Raw genomic sequence first — 26,311 nt, 5'->3', positions numbered from 1 at the left:
TGACCTTCTCTCAAGCATGGGCCTCGTGTGCATTTATACTGTATAGTAAGGATGTATCAAATATAGAGATAATGCAGCAGGAAACAGTGAGAAACATACAAAGAATAGAAGGAAAGCAGAACGGACATTGGAAAGACAATGAAAGATGATTAGCAGTCATCAAAAAGGGAAATAGCAATGCCTTTTATGAGTACATAAGAAGTAAAATGATAATCAAAGAAAACAGTATACTGCCAAAAGAAATGAAACATTTTGCAGATTCCAGCTCTTGTTTGCCCCAATTTGGAGCAGGCTGTGAGCGAAGGCCTGGAGGGGCGAGCATCAAGTTCACCTGGCTGGCTGACTTGAGGCTCAGATGTACTCCCAGGTGTTATTTAAGTACAACAGCCCTGACTGACCCCCACTGCCACGACACCAGGACAACTCCCCAGCTCTTCTTCGAATAGTGCCGTGCGTCCCTTAATGTCTGTCTGAAAGGGCGGACAGGGCCTCGGTTTAACATCTCATCCGACAGACGGCACCTCCAACAGTGCCGGTCCTCACGACGTCTGACTCAGTGGCGAGAGTGCCACCGCTGAGCCAAGGCTGACACCGATACAAAAGTAGTCTGTTTCTAATGTTGCAAGTTGTATTTTAAAGAGGGACTGTCGTCTTGCAATTGGACATGCAAGTCAAGTTACCAAATCACTGAGCAGATGCAGGTGCAGCGATACAGGGACATCATCACATCAATAATCACACATGCCACAAATTCAAAAATAGTACAAAGGGTACACCAGGAGCAGCATGTGGTTTAGTGAGCGACATGCTAACATTATAACAGAAGTGTCAGTGTAGACTGTTGTTGAACTTGTAAACTTTGGTTTAACTCAAGGCCATAGAGTCTCATTCTTATATTGATCTCCAGAAGATCTTTGCAACACTAGAAAGTAGTGTATGATTGAAATCTTTCAGTCTAGACTTCAGTGAATTTTTCATTCAACATTGTGACGTGCCATGGTCTAAGCATCAATGTCTTGGCTCCAGTACAGGTCTACCATTAATACGTGTCTGTTACTAATTTATTTTAAAAAAATATCGATTGGAGTTTGTTTTTCGAGTTGCGTAAAATCTAATGACACCTCTTCAGAGTGATAGTTACTTTTTCTCCCCTTCTAATAGGATGGGAAGATTTTCTGCAGAAGGACAGTTTGTGACTGTCGCAATCTGAATGTGGACCTCTTCTGCTGTTCAGAATGTGACACCAGAGTGACCAGCCAGTGTTTACATCAGAATGGACACCTGGTCTATCACAGTGGAGACATCTGGACTTATAGCTGCCAGCAATGCCGATGTCTGGTAAGTGTCTCAGGAGAATCCCATTGACTCATGAAGAAAGAAAGATTGAAAGAGTTGCATTTACATGTGCCTTTCATGACATCAGGGCATCACAAAGCGCTTTACAGCTAGTGAAGTACTTTTGAAATGTAGCCACTGTGTTGCAATGTACAAAACACACCAGCCAATTTGTGCACAGCAAGCTCCGACACACAGCAACGTGATAATGACCAGATAATCTGTTTTAGTTGGTTGTGGGCTAAATATTGTCCAGGACACCGAGGAGAACTCTCCTGCTCTTCTTCGAAACAGGGCCGTGGGATTTTTTACGTTCATCTGAGAGGAGGGGGCTGCAGATTAACGTCTCATCCGAATGACGGCACCTCCGACAGTGCAGCACTCCCTCAGTACTGCGCTGGAGTGTCAGCCCGGATTTAGTGCTTACCTTGCCATGTCTGATGTGATAGATCAGCCACAAAAACAATCTGTTTAAAAAAGAAATGAATGCACACAAAAGTGCATAATAATAGAAGACATCCTATCTGATGATGTAATTGCTACTCATGTACCTACCGATCCACAACTTGGCATAGGGCCATGTTGGGAAGACATGGCCATGTCCTTTCTGTGGAAAAGTTGGACGAAGAATCCCAAACTGTGGCAGGCACCACGAGTGGAGAAGTGAGCCCCTGTTTGCTTCTGAGCTTTTTAAACTCAATAGATCCCTGACTGCTGCAGAGTTAGCTGACCTCAGTCAGGGAGCCAATGATCTGAGTTTGAAGATATATTTCTGTACGATTGCCCATGCACTATGTGCATTCACCTGGTGTCTAACAAAACACTGTATTGGAAAAACCCGTAACATTGCGCTGACGAATTTCTGTAAATATTTTAAATGACTCAGTAGGCTGACCGGATGGCGTGCCACTTTGATGTGACTTATTCGAGAATTTATTTGGTTCGGTGGGGTGGGCGATACAAACTATGTTAGCAGACCAATATAAAGAAGCAATAGATTCCAAAATTGCCTTAAATGTCAAGAATAAAATCACTGTTTATAAAATTCTATAATTCAAAAATAATTGAAATGGCCCAGAATGTGAAATGCTTATTTTGCAAGTCAATGAATTTATCCATCTCAAACTGGAAAAAAAAATCAAGTTAGCTAAAGCCTTGACAAAGCTGCATGGAATGGCTTCGATCATGGAATATACATTATTTCCTATATGAGTACAGTAAAGAAGCAAAAGAATGAAAATGAGAGAAATTACCTGAATAGAGACCTCTGTACCCAGTTATATATTCAATAGATTGAAATAACAGGACGATCTGATGTGTGTAGGTCAGGAAGACCATTGTCTTGTTGAAACTGAGATCTTCAGTACGGAAGTAGCTATTTTTAGATCTTGATGAATCAGAATTTAACTCCATGTCTTGGGAGTATTTCTATCCCTAAAGTTTGTAAATGTTTCTATAGGTATGTAAATTGGAAGAGATTAGTGAAAGTAAACGTGGGCCCATTGGAGTCAGAGCCAGGAGAAATTATAATGGGCAAACAGGAAATGGCAGAGACATTAAACAAATATTTTGGGCCGAAATTCAGCCTCCCGAAAATGCCTCTTACCGCCGGAAAGCGGGGGCCACGCGACGGAGTCGAATGGCAGCCGATTTAAAGTCGAATGGCCGCCGCTCGTGAAATTCTCCTCGGTGCTTTTGCCGGCGGTCCCCAATTCTGCCCCGCTGCTGCCGACCCCTCCTAAGTGCGTCATCAAAGCGTGCACCGCCGATCTCTCGCACCTCAACCTAAATTCCGGGGGGGGAAACTCTTTGGACCGCCGAAGGGTTTCTGTCGTAAAAAATTCTGTCGGTGCACTGTGTTCGCTGTGTGTGTGACATGGCTATGCGGCGGCCATTCAAGTGGAGGTCGGAGTGCCACGGCAGCCATTTAATTTTTTTTTGTCGGCCCGACAATAATGCCCCCGGGTTCGGCCAGACCGCCAACAGGCAGCCTGGCACCACCTCTTGGGTGCCAGGCCGCTGGCCCAGCCGAAACCCTCCCTGGTGGCCCAGTGGACCTAACAAAAAAATCGCAGAGCTCGCAGCAGCTCTCCCTTTTAAGTGAAGGGGAGAGATGTGGTGACATCATGGTGTCATCAGGGCTACGCTGATGACTGACAGGAGCGGAGACCCCGCCCCGCCTCCACTTCCGCCCCTCGAGTGTGCTCACGGCCGCACTATCGCCCCCATTATGACCGACTTCCGGTGCGCTCGAAAAAAAATGACAAAGAGCTGAATTTCGCACAGGAGGCCACCTCATCCACCGCAGCGGTGAAAACACCATCAAAAGCAGTAGTAGGTGCGACCCATATCGAGCGGCAGTGAATTTCTGGCCCTTTGTATCTTCATGGTAGAAAACACAAAAAATGTTGGAAATAGTGGTGAAGTATGTAAAGATGGACCTGAAATTCCGGTCGGAGGCTACCTTCGGACGAACGCCTCCGACCCGAGAATTTTTTACGAATTTACCTGGTGGTCCGGAGGTGTCTGCAATTCCGGTGGGGGAGGTCTTCTCTTCCTGCGCTTCGGAGCGCACTCCCATCCTCGACGTCGGACGCAGTAGGTGCAGTCACATGTGGTTTAGGGTTAGGGTTAGAGTATGCCTGCACAACCAATCAGGTACAGTATTCTCATTAATAGCAATGAGAACTCCGTATCTACGAGTTTTTATTGCTATTGAGAAAAAAAACACACTGAACACAACATAAAAAATAAAAAATGCACCTCACATATTTAACATTAATTGAAATTAAAGTTCATTAAATGTTTTAGAAAAAGAATATAATTTTTGTTTTTTAATTAGCGTTTAAAATAAACTTATCTTAGTGGATAGGGTTTTTAACGTAAAAATGTGTTTTAAATTTTATTTTTAATATGTTTTTTTATGAGTTAAAACTCTTACGCAGGTAAACATGGTTTTATGAAAGGGAAATCGTGTTTGACAAATCTGTTAGAATTTTTTCAAGATGTAACTAGTAGGATAGATAAGGGGGAGCCAGTGGATGTAGCTTATTTGGATTTTCAAAAAGCATTCGATAAGGTGCCACTCAAGCGGTTATTACACAAAATTATGACTCCTGGGATTAGGAGTATTATATTAGCATGAAATGAGGATTGGTTAATGGACAGAAAACAGAGAGTAGGAATAAACGGGACTTTTTCGGATTACATAGGATTACAATATGCTGCGGTGCAGAGGGACCTGGGGGTCCTTGTGCATGAATCCTAAAAAGTTAGTTTGCAGGTGCAGCAGGTAATCAGGAAGGCGAATGGAATGTTGGCCTTCATTGCAAGAGGGGTGGAGTACAAAAGCAGGGAGGTCCTGTTGCAACTGTACAGGGTATTGGTGAGGCCTCACCTGGAGTACTGTGTGCAGTTTTGGTCACCTTACTTAAGGAAGGATATACGAGCTTTGGAGGGAGTACAGAGTCGATTCACTAGGCTGATTCCGGAGATGAGGGGGTTACTTTATGATGATAGATTGAGTAGACTGGGTCTTTACTCGTTGGAGTTCAGAAGGATGAGGGGGTGATCTTATAGAAACATTTAAAATAATGAAAGGGATAGACAAGATAGAGGCAGAGAGGTTGTTTCCACTGGTCGGGGAGACTAGAACTAGGGGGCACAGCCTCAAAATACGGGGGGAGCCAATTTAAAACCGAGTTGAGAAGGAATTTCTCAGAGGGTTGTGAATCTGTGGAATTCTCTGCCCAAGGAAGCAGTTGAGGCTAGCTCATTGAATGTATTCAAATCACAGATAGATAGATTTTTAACCAATAAGGCAATTAAGGGTTATGGCAAGCGGGCGGGTAAGTGGAGCTGAGTCCACGGCCAGATCAGTCATGATCTTTTTGAATGGCGGAGCAGGCTCGAGGGGCTAGATGGCCTACTCCTGTTCCTAATTCTTATGTTCTTATGTTCTTATAAGATATACGACACAGAAACAGGTCATTCAGACCAACCACTCCATGCCGGCTTTTATGCTCCACTCGAGCCTTACCCATCTTTCCTCATCTAAATCTATTAGCGTAACCCTTTATTATTCCCTTCTCCATCATAAACTTGTCTAGCCTCCCCATAAATGCATCTATACTATTTGCTTCAGCCCCTCCCTGTGGTAAGTTACACATTCTCACCACTCTTTGGGTAAAGAGGTTTCTTCTGAATTCCCTATTGGATTTCTTGGTGACTATCTTATATTGATGGCCTCTAGTTATGCTCTTCCCCACAAGTGGAAACATTCTCTCTGTATCCACTCTATCAAAACCTTTCATAATTGTAAAGACCTCTATTAGGTCACCCTCTCAGCCTTCTTTTTTCAAGAGCAAGGAAACCCAGCCTGATATGCATACCCTCGTTTCATTGGCTGTAAAGTGCTTTGAGACGTCCGGTGGCAATTCTGGTATCATCCTTGTAAATTTCTCTGCACCCTCTCCAGTGCCTCTGTATCCTTTTTTATCATATGGCGACCAGAACTTTACGCAGTACTCCATGGGCTGGAAATTCATCAGCCTTCCGCCGGGTTTTTCGGCGGTATTTCATCGTTTTGGGCTGAAAATGGATCGGCGGGAACTTAATTGAAGTCTTCCGCTGGCATTTGTGAAATACCACTGGGGAGCGGACGGCCGGCGTGCAAGACTGGAAAAAACGCTTCCGCCTGAGTTTGGTCACAACGGTGACCCGTAAATAAGTTGAAAAAAAACCCACGAGGAAAAGCAGCCCTCAGAACTTCAAAAAAGTGAGTTAAATTGCTCAATTTTCTCCAGTGATTTGCGCCGTCTTTTTGAGCAGGCTGCTCTTTTTGGCCTAAGTTGAAAAACCACAGTTTCCCCAATCAATTTGCACCAGTTTAACTCAGTTACGATTTTTTTAGGTCATTTTTTTTCAGCCAAAGGGGCGTAACCAGCCACCTACGCCAATTAGGGAAGTTTGGCCAGCTGAGAGTTACTCCAGTTGTGCTTCAGCCAGCTTATGTGGCCTCTGCTGAAAAAGCTTCCCTGGAGTTAAGGAAATCGGCGCAGCAGATGCCCGGACACACTAAAAGAATTGAAAAACAGATAGCAGCAATTTTACCTCCAACCCCGCCCGAAGGCTGTCCGGTCCCATTCTCGGTCCCCATTCTCCCGGTCCGGTCCCATTCTCAGTCCCCGGTTCACAACAGAGCGAGAGAGAGAAGGGGTTGCTGCTATGTGTTTTTCAATTATTTTAATGTGTTGGGAGCTGGTTGAATGCAGCCTCAGCTCGCATTGTGTCCCTGATTATCATGGCAGCCCGATCTTTTTGGCGCAGATAAAGGCTCCACCCCCCCAAAACTAAAGGTTGGGTTATGTCACACCAAAATGAAGAAATCCAACGGGGAAACTTAGAATTTTTTTTGGCGTACTTAGACCCCAAAAAATCGGGCATAACTCTTCAAGTACGCCAAAAAAATGCTTTGGGGAAAATTGAGCCCAAAGTTTATTTTTAATCTTTTTTTCAGTGATTCGCTACAAAAGGGCCTTGTGAATGTTTTTTGGGTTTTTATTTTTTGTTTTTGTGAAAAATATTTTTTGTGTTTTCCCCCCTCTCTGGGCCCAACTTGCAGCCTCGGTCTGAATTTGACGGGGTTCGTGTTTTCCGCCGAGAATCCACGTGCAACGCCCATTTTTCCTGCCGGGCATTTTGTTGTCCTATTTTCTGATCAATTTTCCGCCAGTGTTAATTACAGAATCTTAGCGGTATTTTGGGCAGTAAGCAGGCAGTAGTGGCCTTTGATCAATTTCTCGCCCAAGTGTGGTCTAACCAAGGTTTGATACAGGTTTAGCACAACTTCCCTACTTTTGAATTCTATCCCTCTATAAATAAACACTAGTGCTTGGTTTGATCTTTTTATGGCCTTGCTAACCTGTGGCACAACTTTTAGCAATTTGTGTATTTGTACCCCAAAATCCCTTTGTTCCTCTACCCCACCTAGACTCGCTCCTTCCAAGTAATAACTGACCTCCCTATTCTTCCTACCAAAATGTAATACCTCACATTTATCTGTGTTGAACTTCATTTGCCAATTATTTGCCCGTTCTGCAAGTTTATTGATGTCTTCCTGTAATTTGTTGCAGTCCTCTTCAGTATTGACTATCCCGACCCCAATTTTGTATCATCCGCAAATTTAGAAATTATGTTTTTGATTCCAAAGTCTAAATCGTTAATGTAAATTGTGAGCAGCAGTGGTCCCAGCACTGATCCTTGTGGAACACCACTACCCACCTTCTGCCACTGTGAATAGCGATCCTTTACTCCCACTCTCTGCTTTCTGTCTTGAAGCCAGCTCACATTTCTGCTACTTGTCTCCTGATTCCGCATTCTCTGACTTTATTTATTAGTCTATTATGGGGTACCTTACCGAAGGCCTTTTGGAAACCATTGTCTACTCTCTCAGTTACCTCTTCAAAAAATTCAATGAGGTTGGTCAAGCAAGGTTTTCCCTTTTGAAATCCATGCTGACTATTCATTATTACTTTAGTAGGGATTCCATTATTTTTTCTACCACCAATGTTACACTGACTGGTGTGTAATTCCCTGGACATGTTCTATCTCCTTATATATAGGTATTACATTAGCTCTCCGCCAGTCCTCTGGCACTACACCTTTATCTAACAAAGGTGGCAGGTTGTAACTAGCGGGGAACTGCAAGGATCAGTGCTTGAGCCTCAGCTATTTACAATTTATATTAATGACTTAGATGAAGGGACTGAGTGTAATGTACCCAAGTTTTCTGATGATACATAGTTAGGTAGGAAAGTAAGCTGCGAGGAAAATGCAAAGAGGCTGCAGAGAGATATAGACAAGTTGACTGAGTGGACAAGAACATGGCAAATGGAATACAATGTGGGGAAGTGTGAAGTTATCCACTTTGGTAGGAAAAACAAAACAGCTGAATATTTGTTACATAAGAACATAGGAACATAAGAAATAGGAGCAGGAGTAGGCCATTTGGCCTCTCCACCATTCAATAAGATCATGGCTGATCTGATCATGGACTCAGCTCCACTTCCCTGCCCACTTCCCATAACCCTTTACTTGTGTTGGCTGAGGGGCGGAAGTGCCCTTACAGTGGATCCGCCGCCCCGAACAGTCGTCAGTGTCGCTGATGATGTCAGCGTGACGTGGACATGTCGTGTCGCGCTGATGTGTCACATTATATGTTCTTATGTTCTAACGTAAAATGTGTGGAAGACCATAAATACACACTCTGATGGCTGTTAATTCAACATGATTTTCTAAGTGCTTACCAAATAGTCAGTTGCTAAGTAGTTCTATTAATCAAGTTGAATTTATCGCCACAGTCTTGTGATCATTAAAAGCCACATACTTTACTGATGAAAAATTGATCTGCTAAATTGTACTCTGGGGGTCGAGTTACTGCGCACTTATTGATGAATCGGGTATGAAACTGTTGGCAGTGAATTGCTACTTGCAGTAGTTATCCTGACTCATTAACATCCTTATAAGCTTTCTGCATCTGTGTTCAGAGAAGTCTCGGCTGAATGAGGCATTCATTTTGGACACTGATGTCGTGCAGCATAGGAAATATTGACTGAAAACATTGTTAAGGAGGAGAAGGACTCTTGTCTACAGCAAAGTAGTTAGTCCTCAGCATACAGATTCTTTCACCGAGCACCAGTTTATCTGATGTTTTTGTATTCCCTGCGATGCCATTGCAGATGTCTGCCATTTAGTGGATGTGAATGACTCGCCATTTCAGACAAGCCCTAAAATCAAGTGAGCGTTACAATCAACTTCTTTCTTACCATTGGCTATTCCCAGAGGACATTGTATCTCGCATTGCACAGTTTACAGTGTTCAGTTACACGGATAAGTGATGGGTACACTTCACTTAGAAGAGGAAGACACAGATACTTCCCAGATCAGTAGAGGCCAGGCAGCAACGTTTCCATACATTATTCTGTCAATGTGCAAAAACTGTCTGCAGTGCAAACTGTGAATTCATGTACGTATATACATGCAACAGCGTGCGCTTACAATGTCAAGATATGGATGTTTTATATCTTTATACAAACCACAGACCACAAATGAGCATGGCTGGAATTTTTAAAAATAGGCAAGAGAATTAATAGAAAATTTGGGATTCTGAAGCTGAGGCTCTTCTTCAAAAAGTATCAGCTTGGCTCAGTTGGGAGCTCCCTTCCTTCTAAGGAGCCTTCTGCATATATGTGAATACGTGCTAGGTTTCCACAATGCACTTCACGGTCCACAAGCTCACATTCACAGAAGAGATCTGGAGTGTGCTGGCCATAGAAGAACTTAAGCAGCCAAGAAAAGAAAAGGACCTTGCTTTTACTTAGCACCTGATCAAATCTCAGAACTTTCCTAAATAAATTAAGATACGATGAATTACGTTGAGGTGCAGTCCCAATTGTGTGAGTCATTTAGCAAAGTCCCAGAAACCTCAATAGAGGTAGATGACAAGTTCATCTATTTTTAGTACTGTTGGTTCATGAAAGAATATTTGCGAATACACTAGGAGAACTACCTACTCTTTGAATAGTTCCCAAAGATCTTTAATGTCCACTTGAGCCATCCGAGTAGGCAAATGGGCACTTGTTTTAATGTCTTGTCAGAAAGATGGCATCTCTAACAATGCAGCATTCTCCCATTATTTCATTCATAGCATCATAGAATGATGCAGCACAGAAGGAAGCATCGTCCCTGTGCCAGCTCTTTGAAAGAGCAATCCAATTAGTCATGCTCCCCTGCTCTTTCCCCATTGCTCTTCAAGTATTTACCCAATTTTCTTTTGAAAGTTACTATTGAATCTGCTTCCATCACCCTTAGAGGCAGTGCATTCCAGATCATAACAACTCGCTGAGGGGTAATTTTTTTCGCCCTTATGTCGCCTCTGGTTCTTTTGCCAATTACCTTCAGTCTGTGTACTCTGGTTACCGACCCTTTACCCACTGGAAACAGTTTCTCTTTATTCACTATTAAAAACTTCAAGGTTTTGAGTGTCTCTATTAAATCTCCCTTTAACTTTTTTCTGCTCCAATGAGAACAATCCCACCTTCTCTAGTCTCTCCACATAACTGAAGTACCGCATCCCTGGTACTATTCGAGTAAATCTCCTTTGCACTCGCTCCAAGGCCTTGACATCCATCCTTAATGTGTGGTGCCCAGAATTGGCCACCATACTCCAACTGGGGCCTAATCTTGATCTATGAAGGTTAAGCATTTATAAGGCTCAGGATCCCGGATGCCTTTTTAAAACCATTCCAAAAGGCATTTGATAAGATGCCACATAAAAGGTTACTGCAGAAGATAAAGGTTCGCGGAGTCGGAGGAAATGTATTAGCATGGATAGAGAATTGGCTGGCTAACAGAAAGCAGAGAGTCGGGATAAATGGGTCCTTTTCGGGTTGGAAATCGGTGGTTAGTGGTGTGCCATAGGGATTGGTGCTGGGACCACAACTGTTTACAATATACATAGATGACCTGGAAGAAGGGACAGAGTGTAGTGTAACAAAATTTGCAGATGACACAAAGATTAGTGGGAAAGCGGGTTGTGTAGAGGACACAGAGAGGCTGCAAAGAGATTTAGATAGATTAAGCGAATGGGCTAAGCTTTAGCAGATGGAATACAATGTCGGAAAGTGTGAGGTCATCCACCTTGGGGAAAAAAAAACAGTAAAAGGGAATATTGTTTGAATGGGGAGAAATTACAACATGCTGCAGTGCAGAGGGACCTGGGAGTCCTTGTGCATGAATCCCAAAAAGTTAGTTTGCAGGTGCAGCAGGTAATCAGGAAGGCGAATGGAATGTTGGCCTTCATTGCGAGAGGGATGGAGTACAAAAGCAGGGAGGTCCTGCTGCAACTGTATAGGGTATTGGTGAGGCCGCACCTGGAGTACTGCGTGCAGTTTTGGTCACCTTATTTAAGGAAGGATATACTAGCTTTGGAGGGGGTACAGAGACGATTCACTAGGCTGATTCCGGAGATGAGGGGGTTACCTTATGATGATAGGTTGAGTAGACTGGGTCTTTACTCGTTGGAGTTCAGAAGGATGAGGGGTGATCTTATAGAAACATTTAAAATAATGAAAGGGATAGACAAGATAGAGGCAGAGAGGTTGTTTCCACTGGTCGGGGAGACTAGAACTAGGGGGCACAGCCTCAAAATACGGGGGGAGCCAATTTAAAACCGAGTTGAGAAGGAATTTCTTCTCCCAGAGGGTTGTGAATCTGTGGAATTCTCTGCCCAAGAAAGCAGTTGAGGCTAGCTCATTGAATGTATTCAAGTCACAGATAGATAGATTTTTAACCAATAAGGGAATTGAGGGTTATGGGGAGCGGGCGGGTAAGTGGAGCTGAGTCCACGGCCAGATCAGCCATGATCTTGTTGAATGTCGGAGCAGGCTCGAGTGGCTAGATGGCCTACTCCTGTTCCTAGTTCTTATGTTCTTACGTAAAACGCCTTCTCAGCTTATCCTACCACCTCCAAAGATTTGTGTACGTACACCCCCATGTCTTTGTTCCCGCACTCCCTTTAAAATTGTACCATTCAATTTATATTGCCTCTCATTCTTCCCAACAGAATGAATCACTTCACAATTCTCTGCTAAAATTTCATCTGCTATGTGCCTGCCCATTTCTCCAGTTTGTCAGGGCCTTAAAAGCTCCCCTCCCGGTCGATAACCTGTTAAACTCCCATTAAAGCCCCCTCTGGCTGCTAATTGAGGTATGAAACAACTGAAAATCCAGCCTCCTGGAGTTCAGTCTGAACCCACAATCTTCAACCTCAGTTGCGACAGCGCTAGCAACTAAACCAAGCTGGCACTCTTTCAAGAGGACAAGATAACATGGCCAATCTGAGCAGGGAATATTTCAACAGTAAAACATATTGATGGCTGCTTAAATCTTATTATAGAAAGTCTGTCTTCTCGCAGTAAGCTAATGCATTGTGACCTGAAGTTTGGAAATCTGAAGGAAAATTGCTTGTCACAACCAGAGTTCTTGTTGCACAGCTGAAAGAAAGCTAAATCCTGTGGCCAACCAACAGATCTTTACCTGCTTCTAAAGCAAGTAGTGCAAGTAAAGACTTTGGACAAATTGGTTTGAAATGTCATTGTTCTGAAATCACAAACAAAGTTGGAATGCCATTAATATTAATGGTTGATAGAAGATGATGGATGTGGAAATGAGATCAGCCAGCATCTGAAAGGGAAAGGCAGACTAATGTTTCAGATGGAAGCTTTTATCAGAGCTGGAAATACAGAGAAAATTGATAGGGATAGGAATAGCACAGATTGTGGACAAATTACATTTCTATTGCATTTCACATGTACAGAGAGATGAAAATGATGGGTACTGAGTAAGCGAGCGGAAGGGGTTGACGGAAATGTTTGGGGGTCTAAAGAGCTGCAGTCAAAGCAATTTGGTCTTTGGAAGGATTTTGAAAGAGGAGATTACAAAGTATTTACAGCGCAGGAACAAGCCAATCAGCCCAACTGTTTCATGCTGGTGTTTATGCTCCACACGAGCCCTCTCTCACCATGCTTCATCTAACGCCATCAACGTACCTTGTATTCCTTTCTCCCTCATGTGCATTGATGCATTTATGATGCTACTTTTAGTAATTTGTGTATCTGTACCCCCAGATCCCTCTGTTCCTCTACCCCATTTAGACACTTGGGGGAGAAATTTGGCAACTTTAAACAGTTGAAAAAATTTGCGGCAGGCACCAATGCTTTATAACTTTTAAAAAATTCGGCGTTTGCGCTCCAGGAAGGAAGTGGAGCGCTAAATCAAGCTTTCCACTTCCTTCCTGGAGCGCAAGAGGCAGCAGACAGGGCAGTAGGTCACTGCACAATGAGCCGTGCAGCACTGCCATGTTGAACGGCTCCTTCCCTCCCTTAAAGGGAAGGGCCATTGCTGCAGGTTCTGCAAAAGAAAAACTTAACTGCTCCCCAACGGCAGCTGCGATCAATCGTGGGGGAAAAGCACGAAATAAATTCAAAGGCAGCATTTCAGAATTTTTTTTACTAGTCTTTAAGCATCGTCCCTGAAGTGCCCGGCCTTCCGATGAATGCCTCCTGCAGTTGCCGGTGTTTCCTCCTGGCGATGCTGCAGGGGGCTGAATCAAAGTCCGGGAGTAGGATGAAAAGTACGACAATGATGTCATGATCTCCGGGCGAAGGGCAATGCCAGACCGCCGCCGAAAATCTCCTGCCAAAAATAGCGGGAGACAATCTTCCCGCTGCACCCGATAAATGCTTAGCGCCCCATTAGGGCCCCCCTGAGGCGATAATGGGAGGTGCTAAGGAGGACAATTTCTAGGCCTTATTTTCCAAGGAGTATGTGGCCTCCTTAATCTTCCTACTAAAATGTACTGCACCTATCCATATTGAAGTTAACTTGCCAACTTCATGCCCATTCTGCAAGTTCTGGGATGGAGGTGGCAAATTGGAGAGAGAATGTTCAGATATCAGGGTGTGAAGGAGCTGTTACTGATAGAGAAGAGACACAAATGAAAATCACAAATCCAAACTGCCGTTCCTGGGAAAGGAGTGGCAGTAAATCAAATACAGAGGAAAAAATAGGAAGTACTAGGACGGAATGGCAGGCCAGTCGGCCTATGATTGAAGAAGATAGGTTAATGTTTTAGGATTTACATAGAAACATAGAAAATAGGTGCAGGAGCAGGCCATTTGGCCCTTCGAGCCTGCATCACCATTCAATATGATCATGGCTGATCATGCAACTTTAGTACCCCACTCCTGCCTTCTCTCCATACCCCCTGATCCCTTTAGCCGTAAGCACCACAACTAACTCCCTTTTGAATATATTCAACGAACTGGACTCAACAACTTTCTGTGGTAGAGAATTCCACAGGTTCACAATTCTCTGGGTGAAAAAGTTTCTCCTCATCTCGGTCCTATATGGCTTACCCCTTATCCTTAGACTGTGACCCCTGGTTCTGGACTTCTCCAACATCGCGAACATTCTTCCTGCATGTAACCTGTTCAATCCCATCAGAATTTTATATGCTTCTGTGAGATCCCCTCTCATTCTTCTAAATTCCAGTGAATATAATCCTAGTCGATCCAGTCTTTCTTCATATGTCAGTCCTGCCATCCCGGGAATCAGTCTGGTGAACCTTCGCTGCACTCCATCAATAGCAAGAATGTCCTTCCTCAGATTAGGAGATCAAAACTGCACACAATACTTAAGGTGTGGTCTCACCAAGGCCCTGTACAACTGCAGCAAGACCTCCCTGCTCCTATATTCAAATCCTCTCACTATGAAGGCCAACATGCCATTTGTTTTCTTCACTGCCTGCTGTACCTGCATGCCAACTTTCAATGACTGATGCACCATGACACCCAGGTCTCGTTGCACCTCCCCTTTTACTAATCTGTCACCATTCAGATAATAATCTGCCTTCCTGTTTTTGCCATCAAAGTGGATAACCTCACATTTATCCACATTATACTGCATCTGCCTTGCATTTGCCCACTCACCTAACCTGTCCAAGTCACCCTGCAGCCTCTTAGCATCCTCCTCACAGCTCACACTGCCACCCAGCTTAGTGTCATCTGCAAACTTGGAGATATTACACTCAATTACTTCGTCTACATCATTTATATACATTATAAATAGCTGGAGTCCCAGCACTGAACCTTGCGGTACCCCACTAGTCACTGCCTGCCATTCTGAAAAGGACCCGTTTATTCCCACTCTTTGATTCTTGTCTGCCAACCAGTTCTCTATCTACGTCAATACATTATCCCCAATCCCATGTGACTTAATTTTGCACACTAATCTCTTGTGCGGGACCTTGTCAAAAGCCTTTTGAAAGTCCAAATACACCACATCCACTGGTTCTCCCTTATTCACTCTACTAGTTACATCCTCAAAAAATTCTAGAAGATTTGTCAAGCATGATTTCCCTTTCATAAATCCATGCTGACTTGGACTGATTCTGTCACTGCTTTCCAAATGCGCTGCTATTACATCTTTAATAATTGATTCCAGCATTTTCTCCACTACCAATGTCAGACTATAATACCCTGTTTTCTCTCCCTCCTTTTTTAAAATGTGGGGTTACATTAGCTACCCTCGAATCCACAGGAACTGATCCAGAGTCCATGGAATGTTGGAAAATGACCACCAATGCACCTACTATTTCTAGGGCCACTTCCTTAAGTACTCTGGGAGGCAGACTATCAGGCCCTGGGGATTTATCGGCCTTCAATCTCATCAATTTTCCTAACACCATTTCGCGACTAATAAGGATTTCCCTCAGTTCCTCCTTCTCGCTAGACCCTCGGTCCCCTAGTATTTTCGGGAGGTTATTCGTGTCTTCCATAGTGAAGACAGAACAAAAATATTTGTTCAATTGGTCTACCAGTTCCTTGTTCCCCATTATGAATTCATCTGATTCTGACTGCAAGGGACCTACATTAGTCTTCATTAATCTTTTTCTCTTCACATATCTATAGAAGCTTTTGCAGTCAGTTTTTATGTTCCCCGCAAGCTTACTCTCATACTCTGTTTTCCCCCTCCTAATGAAACCCTTAGTCCTCCTCTGCTGAATAGTAAATTTCTCCCAGTCCTCAGGTTTGCTGCTTTTTCTGGCCAATTTATATGCCTCTTCCTTGGATTTAACACTATCCCTAATTTCCCTTGTCAGCCACGGTTGAGCCACTGTCCCCGTTTTATTTTTGCGCCAGACAGGGATGTACAATTGTTGTAGTTCATCCATGTGATCTTTAAATGTCTGCCATTGCCTATCTACCGTCCACCCTTTAAGTATCATTCGCCAGTCTATCCTAGCCAATTCACGTCTCATGCCATCGAAGTTACCTTTCTTTAAGTTCAGGACCCTAGTCTCTGAATTAACTATGTCACTCTCCATCTTAATGAAGAATTCTACCATATTATGATCATCTTCGCCAAGGGGCCTTGCACGACAAGATTGCTAATTAATCCTCTCTCTTTACATAAGACCCTTTAACCTTTCATGAGAACTGGAATTTCAAATGTCAGTGTCCTAATTCTCAAAAACAAAAGCAACCATGTTTGAAGACTTTGCTGATAGGTATTAAGGCTTCATACATTGTGTAGAATCAAGAATCCATGCTTTCCAAATAATGTGATGGGAAATTAACCACTTGTATCTTGAGATTCTGTGTACATAGGTGAGTATAATTAATCTTGGCAATAATCTTACCTTTTTCGAAGTCACATATCTTCATACTCATGCAAGTTTTCTTTTGCAATTTTCTGGCAAATATGTAATAGGCAATAATTATTTGTTTGTTTGACACACATCTTTTAAATAAAAATAGCAGAGTTCATTCCAGGATTCTTCGACTATTTCAGCTTAATGGGTTAAAATGACACACCTTGGGCTGAATACGGGGCAAACAGTAGCGATCTGTAAATGGAGTGCAGGAACTTACCGCTCCGTTGCTGTAGTTGCCATTTTGCTGGGGTCCTCCAAGTAGGAAGCCCTAGTGGCAGCCTGTTTAGGACATCCAGCTGATTGAAACATTTAAATCTGGGTACTATGCGTCAATAGGACCCCAATGTCGCTTTTGGACTAAACTGGACAGAGCGTGCGAAGAGGAGCCAAAAGGTAAAGTTGTATTTGTGGAGCCGGAAGGAACCTGGGCTACTACCACTCGGGCTGCCCCCATCCCCGCAGAGATTGTAGCTGACTCCTCCCCCTCCCTTCCCATTTACCTTCTTGTGGCCTGGCCGGATGGGCCACCCGATATTGCAGTGGCTTTGTACCTACAGGCTGTACAAGGGCCGCTCAATCGCCAACCGTAGCCTGTTGGCTCATTTTAAAGAGGCCGGACCCTCAAAATACACCAGTTCTGCCAGCAGCCGCTCAAAGTCCATTTGCAGGCGATTGGGGAATCAATCACCCCCTTAATGTGTTCGGTTGTTTCACTGTAGAGTTTAATAGTACTAGTTATGCACAATCAAAGAACAGCGCACTGCCAAAAGTGTGAAAGAGGCATTACCTCATTGCTGAGAGATATGAAATGGTGGGCAGTGCTGTTGTGTCGGCAATTTCGTTCACCTCTTACCCAGATGTCACAGATTTGCATACCGAAGGCTGCTGACCAAAGGGATGAATTTATTCAGCTTTCAGCTGCTGTTGTGCCTGGGTGCAGAAGAAGAAAATCGTTAGAAGTAGCCAGCATAGATTTAGAAGGGAGGGTTGTGCTTTAAGGAGTCCGCAGTGGCTCAATGGGCAGTACTTTGAGTTCAAAAGTTGTGCTTTCACTTCCCACTCCAGAAACATTATCTCGGCTAATGCTCTAGTGCAGTTCTGAGGGAGTGTGCGAGGGGATGTGTTTTAGATGAGATGTTAAACTGAGGCGCCGTCTGCCCCCTCGGATGTAACAAATCCCATTTTGCTATTTCGAAGGAGAGCAGGGGAGTTCTCCCCAGAGTCCTGGCCAACATTTATTTCTCAACCAACATCACTAAAACAGATTATCAGGTCATTATCTCATTGCTTCGTTTCCTACATTACAACAGTGACTATACTTCAAAAGTACCTCATTGGCTATAAAGTGCTTTGGGATGTCCTGAGGTCATGAAAGGTGCTGTATAAATGCAAGTTATGGTTCCATCTATCACTTTTTAGGCCATTCCCCAGCTTATCAGTATCACTTTGCCGTACTGTATTTTTTAGTCTTCCAAAGAATTAACTATATCTCCGATATCATCTGCGAATTTCAACACCACTCCCTCTAGTTCTATATCAAAATTATTGATATACACAGTGAACGGAAGCAGCCCCAGAACTGAACATGGTAGATGGGGGAACTGCAGTCGATGTCATGTACATGAAATTTCAGAAAGGCTTTGACAAGATGTCACTTGGGAGAATACTAAAGAAAGTTAAGGGGTATGGAATTAGGGGGAGAATAGCAAGAATTTGGTAAGAAAGGAGAAAGGAGCGAGCAGGAGTTAGGGCAGTTTTTCAGAGTGGTTGGACGTGGTTAGTGGTGTCTCTAATGGTTCAGTTCTGGGGCTCCTTCGGTAACAAAATAACAGCAGTAATTATACTCTGAATGGTTTTATCTCATAAAATAAAAGCCAAGAGGTATTGATGAGCCTGTGTAACACTTACGAAGATTAAGTTAGAGTGCTGTGTGGAGTATTGTCTCCACACTGCAGGAAGGACATTGAGGCTAGAAAGAGGATACAACACATATTCTCTCGGATGCTGCCTGGTATAAGAAGACTGGAAAAGTTGGATCTTTTTTCATTAGAACAAGGCAGATTATGGGCCGATTTAGTACAAGTGTGTCAAATGAAAGGATGGGACAGGATAGACATAACTAGACTGTTTTCAGTAGTTGAGGGTTCAAGAATGAGGGGCCATAGATATAAGATTGATTGAAGGAGATTTAGAATTGAGGAACTGTTTCACATAGAGTTGTAAGGCTGTAGAATTTACTTCCAGGGTTAGTGGCTGAGGCATAAACTATGTCAATAAGCAAGATGAGCTTGGATGGGTGGTTGAAGGGATATGATACAGGGTTGGTAAACACTGACAGGGACAGATTGGGGTGAGTGTTGTAACTTCTATATATTTCTGTGTATTTCTATGTATCAAGGGTTTAAAAATGATCTCGCTACCTTACTCTTCCATCAGTACAATGCAAAGAATTTTTTACTTGATGTTGCTGATGTTAGATCAAGATGATTCACTGCAAAGGTGATCATTTGTAATGCTCTAATCTCTCTCAAAATGTTCCACGCCTGTATTTTGTTATTAATCTGAGCAATAGATACAAACAGAAACAAGGACATGGCACTACAGTGTACTTTTGGACCTGCCTGAGAGAGTGCAGATAGGAATACACAGAGAAAACATGTTTTTGTTGTAAAGAACTGTATCATTTAACCTTGAATGCATATCTGCCATCGGGGTTCCTCAGGGGACGTGTGATTTGCAGGTTCCCATTCGCTTTCCAACCTAGTATAACAATGGACATTTCACTGAGATTTTCTAGCAATCCTCACCGCGTACATTTTGTGTGTGCAGCAGGGAGAAGTGGATTGCTGGCCTTTAACCTGTCCAACTCTCAGCTGTGAGTATACGACCCTTCCGGAGGGAGAGTGTTGCCCACACTGTGTGAACGATCCCTGCTTAGCTGACAACATGGTCTATGATATCCGACAGACCTGTATAGACAACCACGGAATAACGCGGCTGAGCGGCTCCATATGGACCATGGCTGGATCCCCCTGCACGACTTGCAAGTGCAAGGTATTGTACTGTGTGAGCGTTTCATGCTATCTTGTCACATGTCACCAACGATACCACTGTATTGCTACTCCTTTGTATGGTTTTCACCTCATCACTGACGTAGAAATACCTTTTCAAAGTGAGTTGGGAAAATTGTGCAAAATCATTAAATGCAAGGGAATGTACCCCATAATCTTTTAACTACCATTCATAATCTATTTATTGAATGATTGTGTAAATGAAAATCAGACAACCAGTCACATTAACAATATCTAGAATCTATAGGTGCTTGTCCAAAAGATCTTAAATTATGAGATTTATATTATGAGGTTTTTTTTTAATTCACATTTTGTACAGCAGAGAAGATATGAAAATGACAGGAATTTTTTTCTTGGTTTCTTATTCAAAAAGCTCTCCCCTTTAGTATTTAGCACAGACAATCTTCGGAACCATTATTTGCTTGGCAAAATGGTGTGCACAGATGGAGTTTATGGTTGTAGCTGATTAGGACTGTATTTTTTGTAAATTAATGTACTGATGATTTTGGTCATTAGATAATAAACTTGAAAGGTAATTAATGCAATTCTCAATTAAAATGAGCATAAGGCAACGCATTCTTTTCAGGCTGATGCTGCCATGCAGTCATTAAGCTCACTTTTCTGTTTGTTGTGATTTAATTGTATCTCCTTTTCCCACTGCATGTTCTATTTTGTCAGTGAGAACTTTGGCTTGCCCATTGGACCTTCCAGAGTCCACAATTAACGAAAACCCAGCACAGCAGTAATCAGCTCCCATTTGGTTCTCATTATATATCAATCAGTATGTCATTAAAATCAGCAATCTGTCTACTTAGACTGTAGCAATGAGCAGAGCCTCTGTAATGATCACAAAGTCCATGGTGGGGCTTGCAATTACTGATACTCAAAAACATTGATCATCATAAATCCATTATAAATCAGGTACATGTGGCGTGAGAATGTATAATTTCCTCAAAAAACAATCATGTTCATCTCTGAAACAAATAGCATGTTCCCCCAACTGTATTGCAATAAGGAGTCAAATTTGCAATTGAATTACTGTTATCTTTCTGTAAATCTTTGTGCTCGTCAAGGTGCAGAATGTTAGTACTTCAAAATGGAAAACTGCCCCATTTCAGGCACTCCGCATGAAGGACTTCAGGCTCAGTTAGAGTACAACACCGCCACAGAGTTTCTCTACTGTGGCCGAACAAATATGTCTGAGTTTTAGCCGTAGAAAAACACTCCCCTACTGTACTAACTGGGTTGAAAATGATGTTGCAGCCTGCAGAAGAGAGTCTCAGCTGGAATCAAACCCAGTGTCCAGAGGTGAAAGGACGGTATGTTCATCCTCTTCATCATTGCTCATATATGTGGAGGGAGCTGTTGTGTTGATGTTGATCAATATAGAAAGCTTACCAATTTCCACACATATTGACCATTGTAAGTGTTGTGTATGGAAAAAGAGTCAGACTGAACACTGTGAGCTCAAAGTAAAGTATGACCTTAGTCTTTTATTTCAGGTCGCCAGAGTGCCTCTCCAACCTGTGAAGCCTTCTTAAATACCTGTGCTCGCAAGGGATTATGGGATCTCTGGACTCCGGGCGATGAGCCCTCTGGTGGCTGTACAGAGTAAATACAAGTCCACATATACAACAACATTCCCTTCCCAAAGTCAGTAGTGTAACTATTTACAATGTGAGTCGATCTGGGGCCCTTCTTGCCCTGGTTGATCGTCTCGGTGTCAAAGCTAATGTTGTTGAATCTTTTGTTGGGCCCTTGCTGGGCTGCTGTGCAGCTCTCCTTGCTGGGCTGCCTGGTGTGTTGGGCCCTGCGGGGCTGCTGTGGATGATGGGTTCTGCTTCGTGGTCAACAGTGGTGCCAGTTGCCACTGGTGTGTATGTTGGGGGATCAAAAAAGGTGGGGTTCAAGGGGATTGCTCAGGATAGTCCGTAAATCTGAGTTTGATTTTGTCCAAGTGTTTCCGGTGAATGAGTGCATTTGAAAATTTGACCCGAAACACCCTGCTCCCCTCTTTGGCCACTACAGTGCCAGGAAGCCACTTGAGACCTTGTCCATAATTTAATACAAATACAGGATCATTGACTTCAATCTCGCATGACACATTTGCACTATCATGGTATGCACTTTGTTGAAGCCGCCTGCTCTCTACCTGCTCATGTAGATCAGGGTGAACTAACGAGAGCCTTGTCTTAAGTGCTCTTTTCATGAGCAGTTCAGCAGGTGGGATCCCAGTGAGTGCGTGGGGTCTCGTGCGGTAGCTAAGCAGGACTCGGGATAGGCGAGTCTGCAGTGAGCCTTCAGTTACCCTCTTCAAGCCTTGCTTGATGGTTTGCACTGCTCTCTCTGCCTGACCATTGGATACTGGTTTAAACGGGGCAGATGTGACATGTTTGATCTTGTTACGGGTAATGAATTCTTTGAACTCAGCACTGGTAAAACATGGCCCATTGTTGCTCACCAGGACATCGGGTAAGCCGTGAGTGGCAAACATGGCCCGCAGGTCTTCAGTAGTGGCAGCGGACGTGCTAGTCGACATTATCTCACATTCAATCCACTTGGAGTACTCATCTACAACCACAACGAACATTTTACCCATGAACGGGCCTGCATAGTCGACGTGTACCCTAGACCACCGTTTGGAGGGCCAAGACCACAAACTTAGCGACGCCTCCCTGGGTACATCACTTAACTGCGAGCATGTATTACATCTGTGAATGCAGGACTCGAAGTCCGCATCGACACGTGGATTATCGCTTTCATCATTACGATGCCTAGGTGGGTACTGTGGAAGTCATTGATGAAGGTGTCTCTGCCGTTCTTGGGGACCACTACTCGATTGCCCCACAGAAGGCAGTCTGCCTGTATCGACATTTCATCTTTGCGCCGCTGGAACGGCTTTATCTCTTCCTGCATTTCCACTGGGACACTGGACCAGCTCCTGTGAAGGTCACAGCTTTTAACTAGAGATAATAAGGGATCCTGGCTTGTCCAGGTTTTGATCTGCCAGACAGTGACGGGTGATTTTTCACTCTCAAATACTTCCATAACCATGGCTAGATCTGTGGGCTGCGCCATTTCCACCCCCATGGTGGGCAATGGCCACCTACTGAAAAGATCAGCGCAATTTTCTTTGCCTGGCCTGTGGCGGATGGCGTAGTTGTATGCGGACAACATGAGCGCCCATCTCTGGATGCGGGCCGATGCATTGGTATTTATCCCTTTACTCTATAAGTGGCTAATGGTCAGTTTCCAATTCGAATTTTAGCCCAAACGGGTATTGATGCATTTTCTTTACTCCATAGACACACGCTAACACTTCTTTTTCAATCATGCTGAAGGCTCTCTCGGCCTTAAACAGACTCCTAGATGTATAAGCAACCGGTTGCAGTTTCCTGAAATCATTAGCTTGTTGCAATACACACCCGACGCCATATGACGACGCATCACATGCTAGTACCAAACGCTTACATGGATCATACAACACAAGCAATTTGTTTCAGCATTACAATTTTCTTGCTTTTACAAAGACATTTTCTTGGCTTTTGCCCCAAACCCATTTGCACCCTTTTCATAGTAAGACATGTAGTGGTTCGAGCAGAGTGCTGAGACCCGGTAAGAAGTTACCAAACCAGTTCAAGAGTCCCAGAAACGACCGCAGCTCCGTCACATTCTGTGGCCTCGATGCGTTCTTGTTGACTCCGTCTTCGCATTGGTGGGCCTTGATACGTTCTTACTATACAGTATAAATGCACACGAGGCCCATGCTTGAGAGAAGGTCAGTCTGTGACCTGTCCTTTATTCCTTAGCACTCAAGTGATGAAGGTGGGTGGAGCTTCCCCTTTTATACCTGAAGGTCCAGGTTAGGAGTGTCTCCCACCTAGTGGTCATTGTTCTTACAGTGTAAAACTTAGATCAGATTATACATGGGTTACAATGCTGGTTGAATACATGACATCACCTCCCCCCCAAAGTCTTATTGGGATCACAGGTTAAGTCTCTCTGGTGGTTTATGCTCTCTTGTAGAGCGCCTGAGTTGGGGCTCCAGTTGTTGGGCGCTGGCCTGAGTGTCTGCTGTTTGCGGTGCCTCAGGCCTATCCAGACTGCCCACAGTGATTGGGCTCTCCTCCCTTTGGTTCCGGTGTTCGGTCACCTGTGGTGGAGTGAACTCTACATCGTGTTCTTCCTCTGCTTCTTCTATGGGGTCGGTGAACCTCTTTTTTGTTTGATCCACGTATTTGCGGCAGATTTGTCCATTGGTAAGTTTAACTACCAGAATCCTATTTCCCTCTTTGGCAATCATAGTGCCTGTGAGCCATTTGGGCCCTGCAGCGTAGCTGAGGACAAAAACAGGATCATTTACATCAATACATCGCGCTCTCGCATTCCTGTCATGGTAGTCATATTGTGGCTGGCGCCTGCTCTCGACAGTTTCTTTCATGGTGGGGTGTATAAGGGATAGCCAGGTTTTGAGCGTCTTTTTCATTAGCAACTCTGCGGGTGGAACCCCTGTGAGCGAGTGTGGTGGGGATCTATAGGCCAGCAGGAGGCGTGATTAGCGGCTTTGCAGGGAACCCCCTTGGATTCTGAGCATCCCCTGTTTGATTATCTGCACTGCTCATTCTGCCTGGCTTTTTGAGGCCGGTTTGAACTTTGCCGTTCTGACATGGTTGATTCCATTGCCTGCCATGAAGTCCTGGAATTAAGTGCTTGTGAAGCACGGGCCATTGTCGCTGACCAAGATGTCCAGTAGACCGTGGGCGGCGAACATTGCCCGTAGACTTTCTACCGTGGTAGAGGATGTGCTTGAATTTAAAATGTCACACTCGATCCATTTGAAGTAGGCGTCTACTACAACCAAAAACATTTTTCCCATGAAAGGACCTGCGTAGTCCACATGGATGTGTGACCAAGGCTTGGCGGGCCATGGCCAGGGGCTAAGGGGGGCTTCCCTGGACGCATTTCCCAGCTGGGCATACGTGTTGCACCTGCGAACACAAAGTTCCAGATCTGCGTCTATCCCTGGCCACCAAACGTGTGACCTGGCAATTGCCCTTATCATCACAATGCCCGGGTGCTCATTGTGGAGTTCTCGGATGAACACCTCTCTGCCAATCTGGGGCATGACTACACGGTTTCCCCACAGTAGGCAATCGGCCTGAATCGAAAGTTCATCCCTGCGCCTGTGAAATGGTTTAAATTCCTCAGGGTATGCCCTGTACGTGGCTGCCCAGTCCCCATTTAGGACACATTTCTTGACTAGAGACAATAGCGGGTCTCTATTTGACTAGACTTTAATCTGACGGGCTGTCAAGGGTGAGCCTTCGCTTCCAAAAGCTTCAACAGCCATGACCATCACAGCAGCATGCTCGGTAGCCCCTTCAGTGGTGGCTAGTGGGAGCCTGCTGAGTGCATTGGCGCAGTTTTCGGTGCCCGGTCTGTGCTGAATTGTATAGTTATAGGCGGCTAACGTGAGTGCCCACCTTTGTATGTGGGCCGATGCATTTGCATTTATGGCCTTGTTGTCGGTCAAAAGGGACGTTAGGGGTTTGTGATCTGTCTCCAGCTCAAATTTCCTGCCAAACAGGTACTGGTGCATTTTCTTTATAGCATATACACATGTGAGCGCCTCCTTTTCTACCATCCCGTAACCCCTTTCTGCCTGGGACAGACTCCTGGAGGCACAAGCTACCGGCTGTAACTGACCCTTGACATTGACATGCTGCAACACACACCCGACACCATAGGACGACGCATCGCACGTTAACACAAGTTTCTTACATGGGTCGTATAGTGTTAACAGTGTGTTGGAACATAACAAATTGCGTGCTCTATTAAAAGCCCTTTCCTGGCTGTCCCCCCAGACCCATTTGCGACCTTTGCATAGGAGCATGTGTCGCGGCTCTAACAGCGTGCTCAATTTGGGAAGAAAGTTACCAAAATAGTTCAGGAACCCCAGGAACGAACGCAGCTCCGGGGTCTGTGTGCTCTCTGGATCGCTTCCGTCATGGACGCAGTCGGGCTGATCCCGTCTGCTGCTACCCTCATCCCCAGGAATTCTACCTCTGGAGCTAGGAAGACGCACTTCGCCTTTTTCAGTCGCAGCCCTACCCGGTCCAGTCTACGTAGCACCTCCTCCATGAACCGTGATGAGGATGTCGTCCTGAAAAACCACCGTCCCTGGAATTGACTTGAGGAGGCTTTCCATATTTCGTTGGAAGATCGCGGCGGCCGAGCGAAGCCCGAACGGACATCTGTTGTACTCAAACAACCCCTTGTGTGTTGTGATGGTGGTCAGCTTCTTCAACTCACTCACCAGCTCCTGGGTCATGTAAGCTGAGGTCAGGTCCAATTTTGAAAAAAGTTTGCCACCGGATAGCGTCGCAAAGAGGTCCTCTGCTCTCGGTAGCGGGTACTGGTCTTGGAGTGACACCCGATTGATTGTTCTTGTAATCACCATATATCCTGACCAACCCATTCGCCTTGAGCACCAGCACGATTGGGCTCGCCCAGTCACTGAATTCGACTGGCGAGATGATGCCTTCCCTCAGCAGGCAGTCCAATTCGCCTTCTATCTTTTCCCGCATCACGTACGGCACCGCTCTGGCCTTGTGGTGTACTGGCCTGG

General features: G+C 44.4%; 1 protein-coding gene across 1 annotated transcript in view; it reads left to right on the top strand.

Moving 5' to 3' along the window:
- Nucleotides 1–26,311, top strand: part of LOC139280163 (protein kinase C-binding protein NELL1-like) — a 1,006,941-nt gene that overhangs the window by 951,951 nt on the left and 28,679 nt on the right. The window contains exons 18-19 of the mRNA XM_070899716.1: nt 1,162–1,338; nt 19,442–19,666. Coding sequence (XP_070755817.1) covers nt 1,162–1,338; nt 19,442–19,666 — 402 coding nt within the window. The remainder of the gene's footprint in view (nt 1–1,161; nt 1,339–19,441; nt 19,667–26,311) is intronic.

Source organism: Pristiophorus japonicus, chromosome 14 (assembly GCF_044704955.1).
Source record: "Pristiophorus japonicus isolate sPriJap1 chromosome 14, sPriJap1.hap1, whole genome shotgun sequence".
NCBI classification, from domain to species: domain Eukaryota; kingdom Metazoa; phylum Chordata; class Chondrichthyes; family Pristiophoridae; genus Pristiophorus; species Pristiophorus japonicus.
Note: the sequence above shows the minus strand (reverse complement) of the source record. Positions and strands in the feature narration are given on the sequence as shown.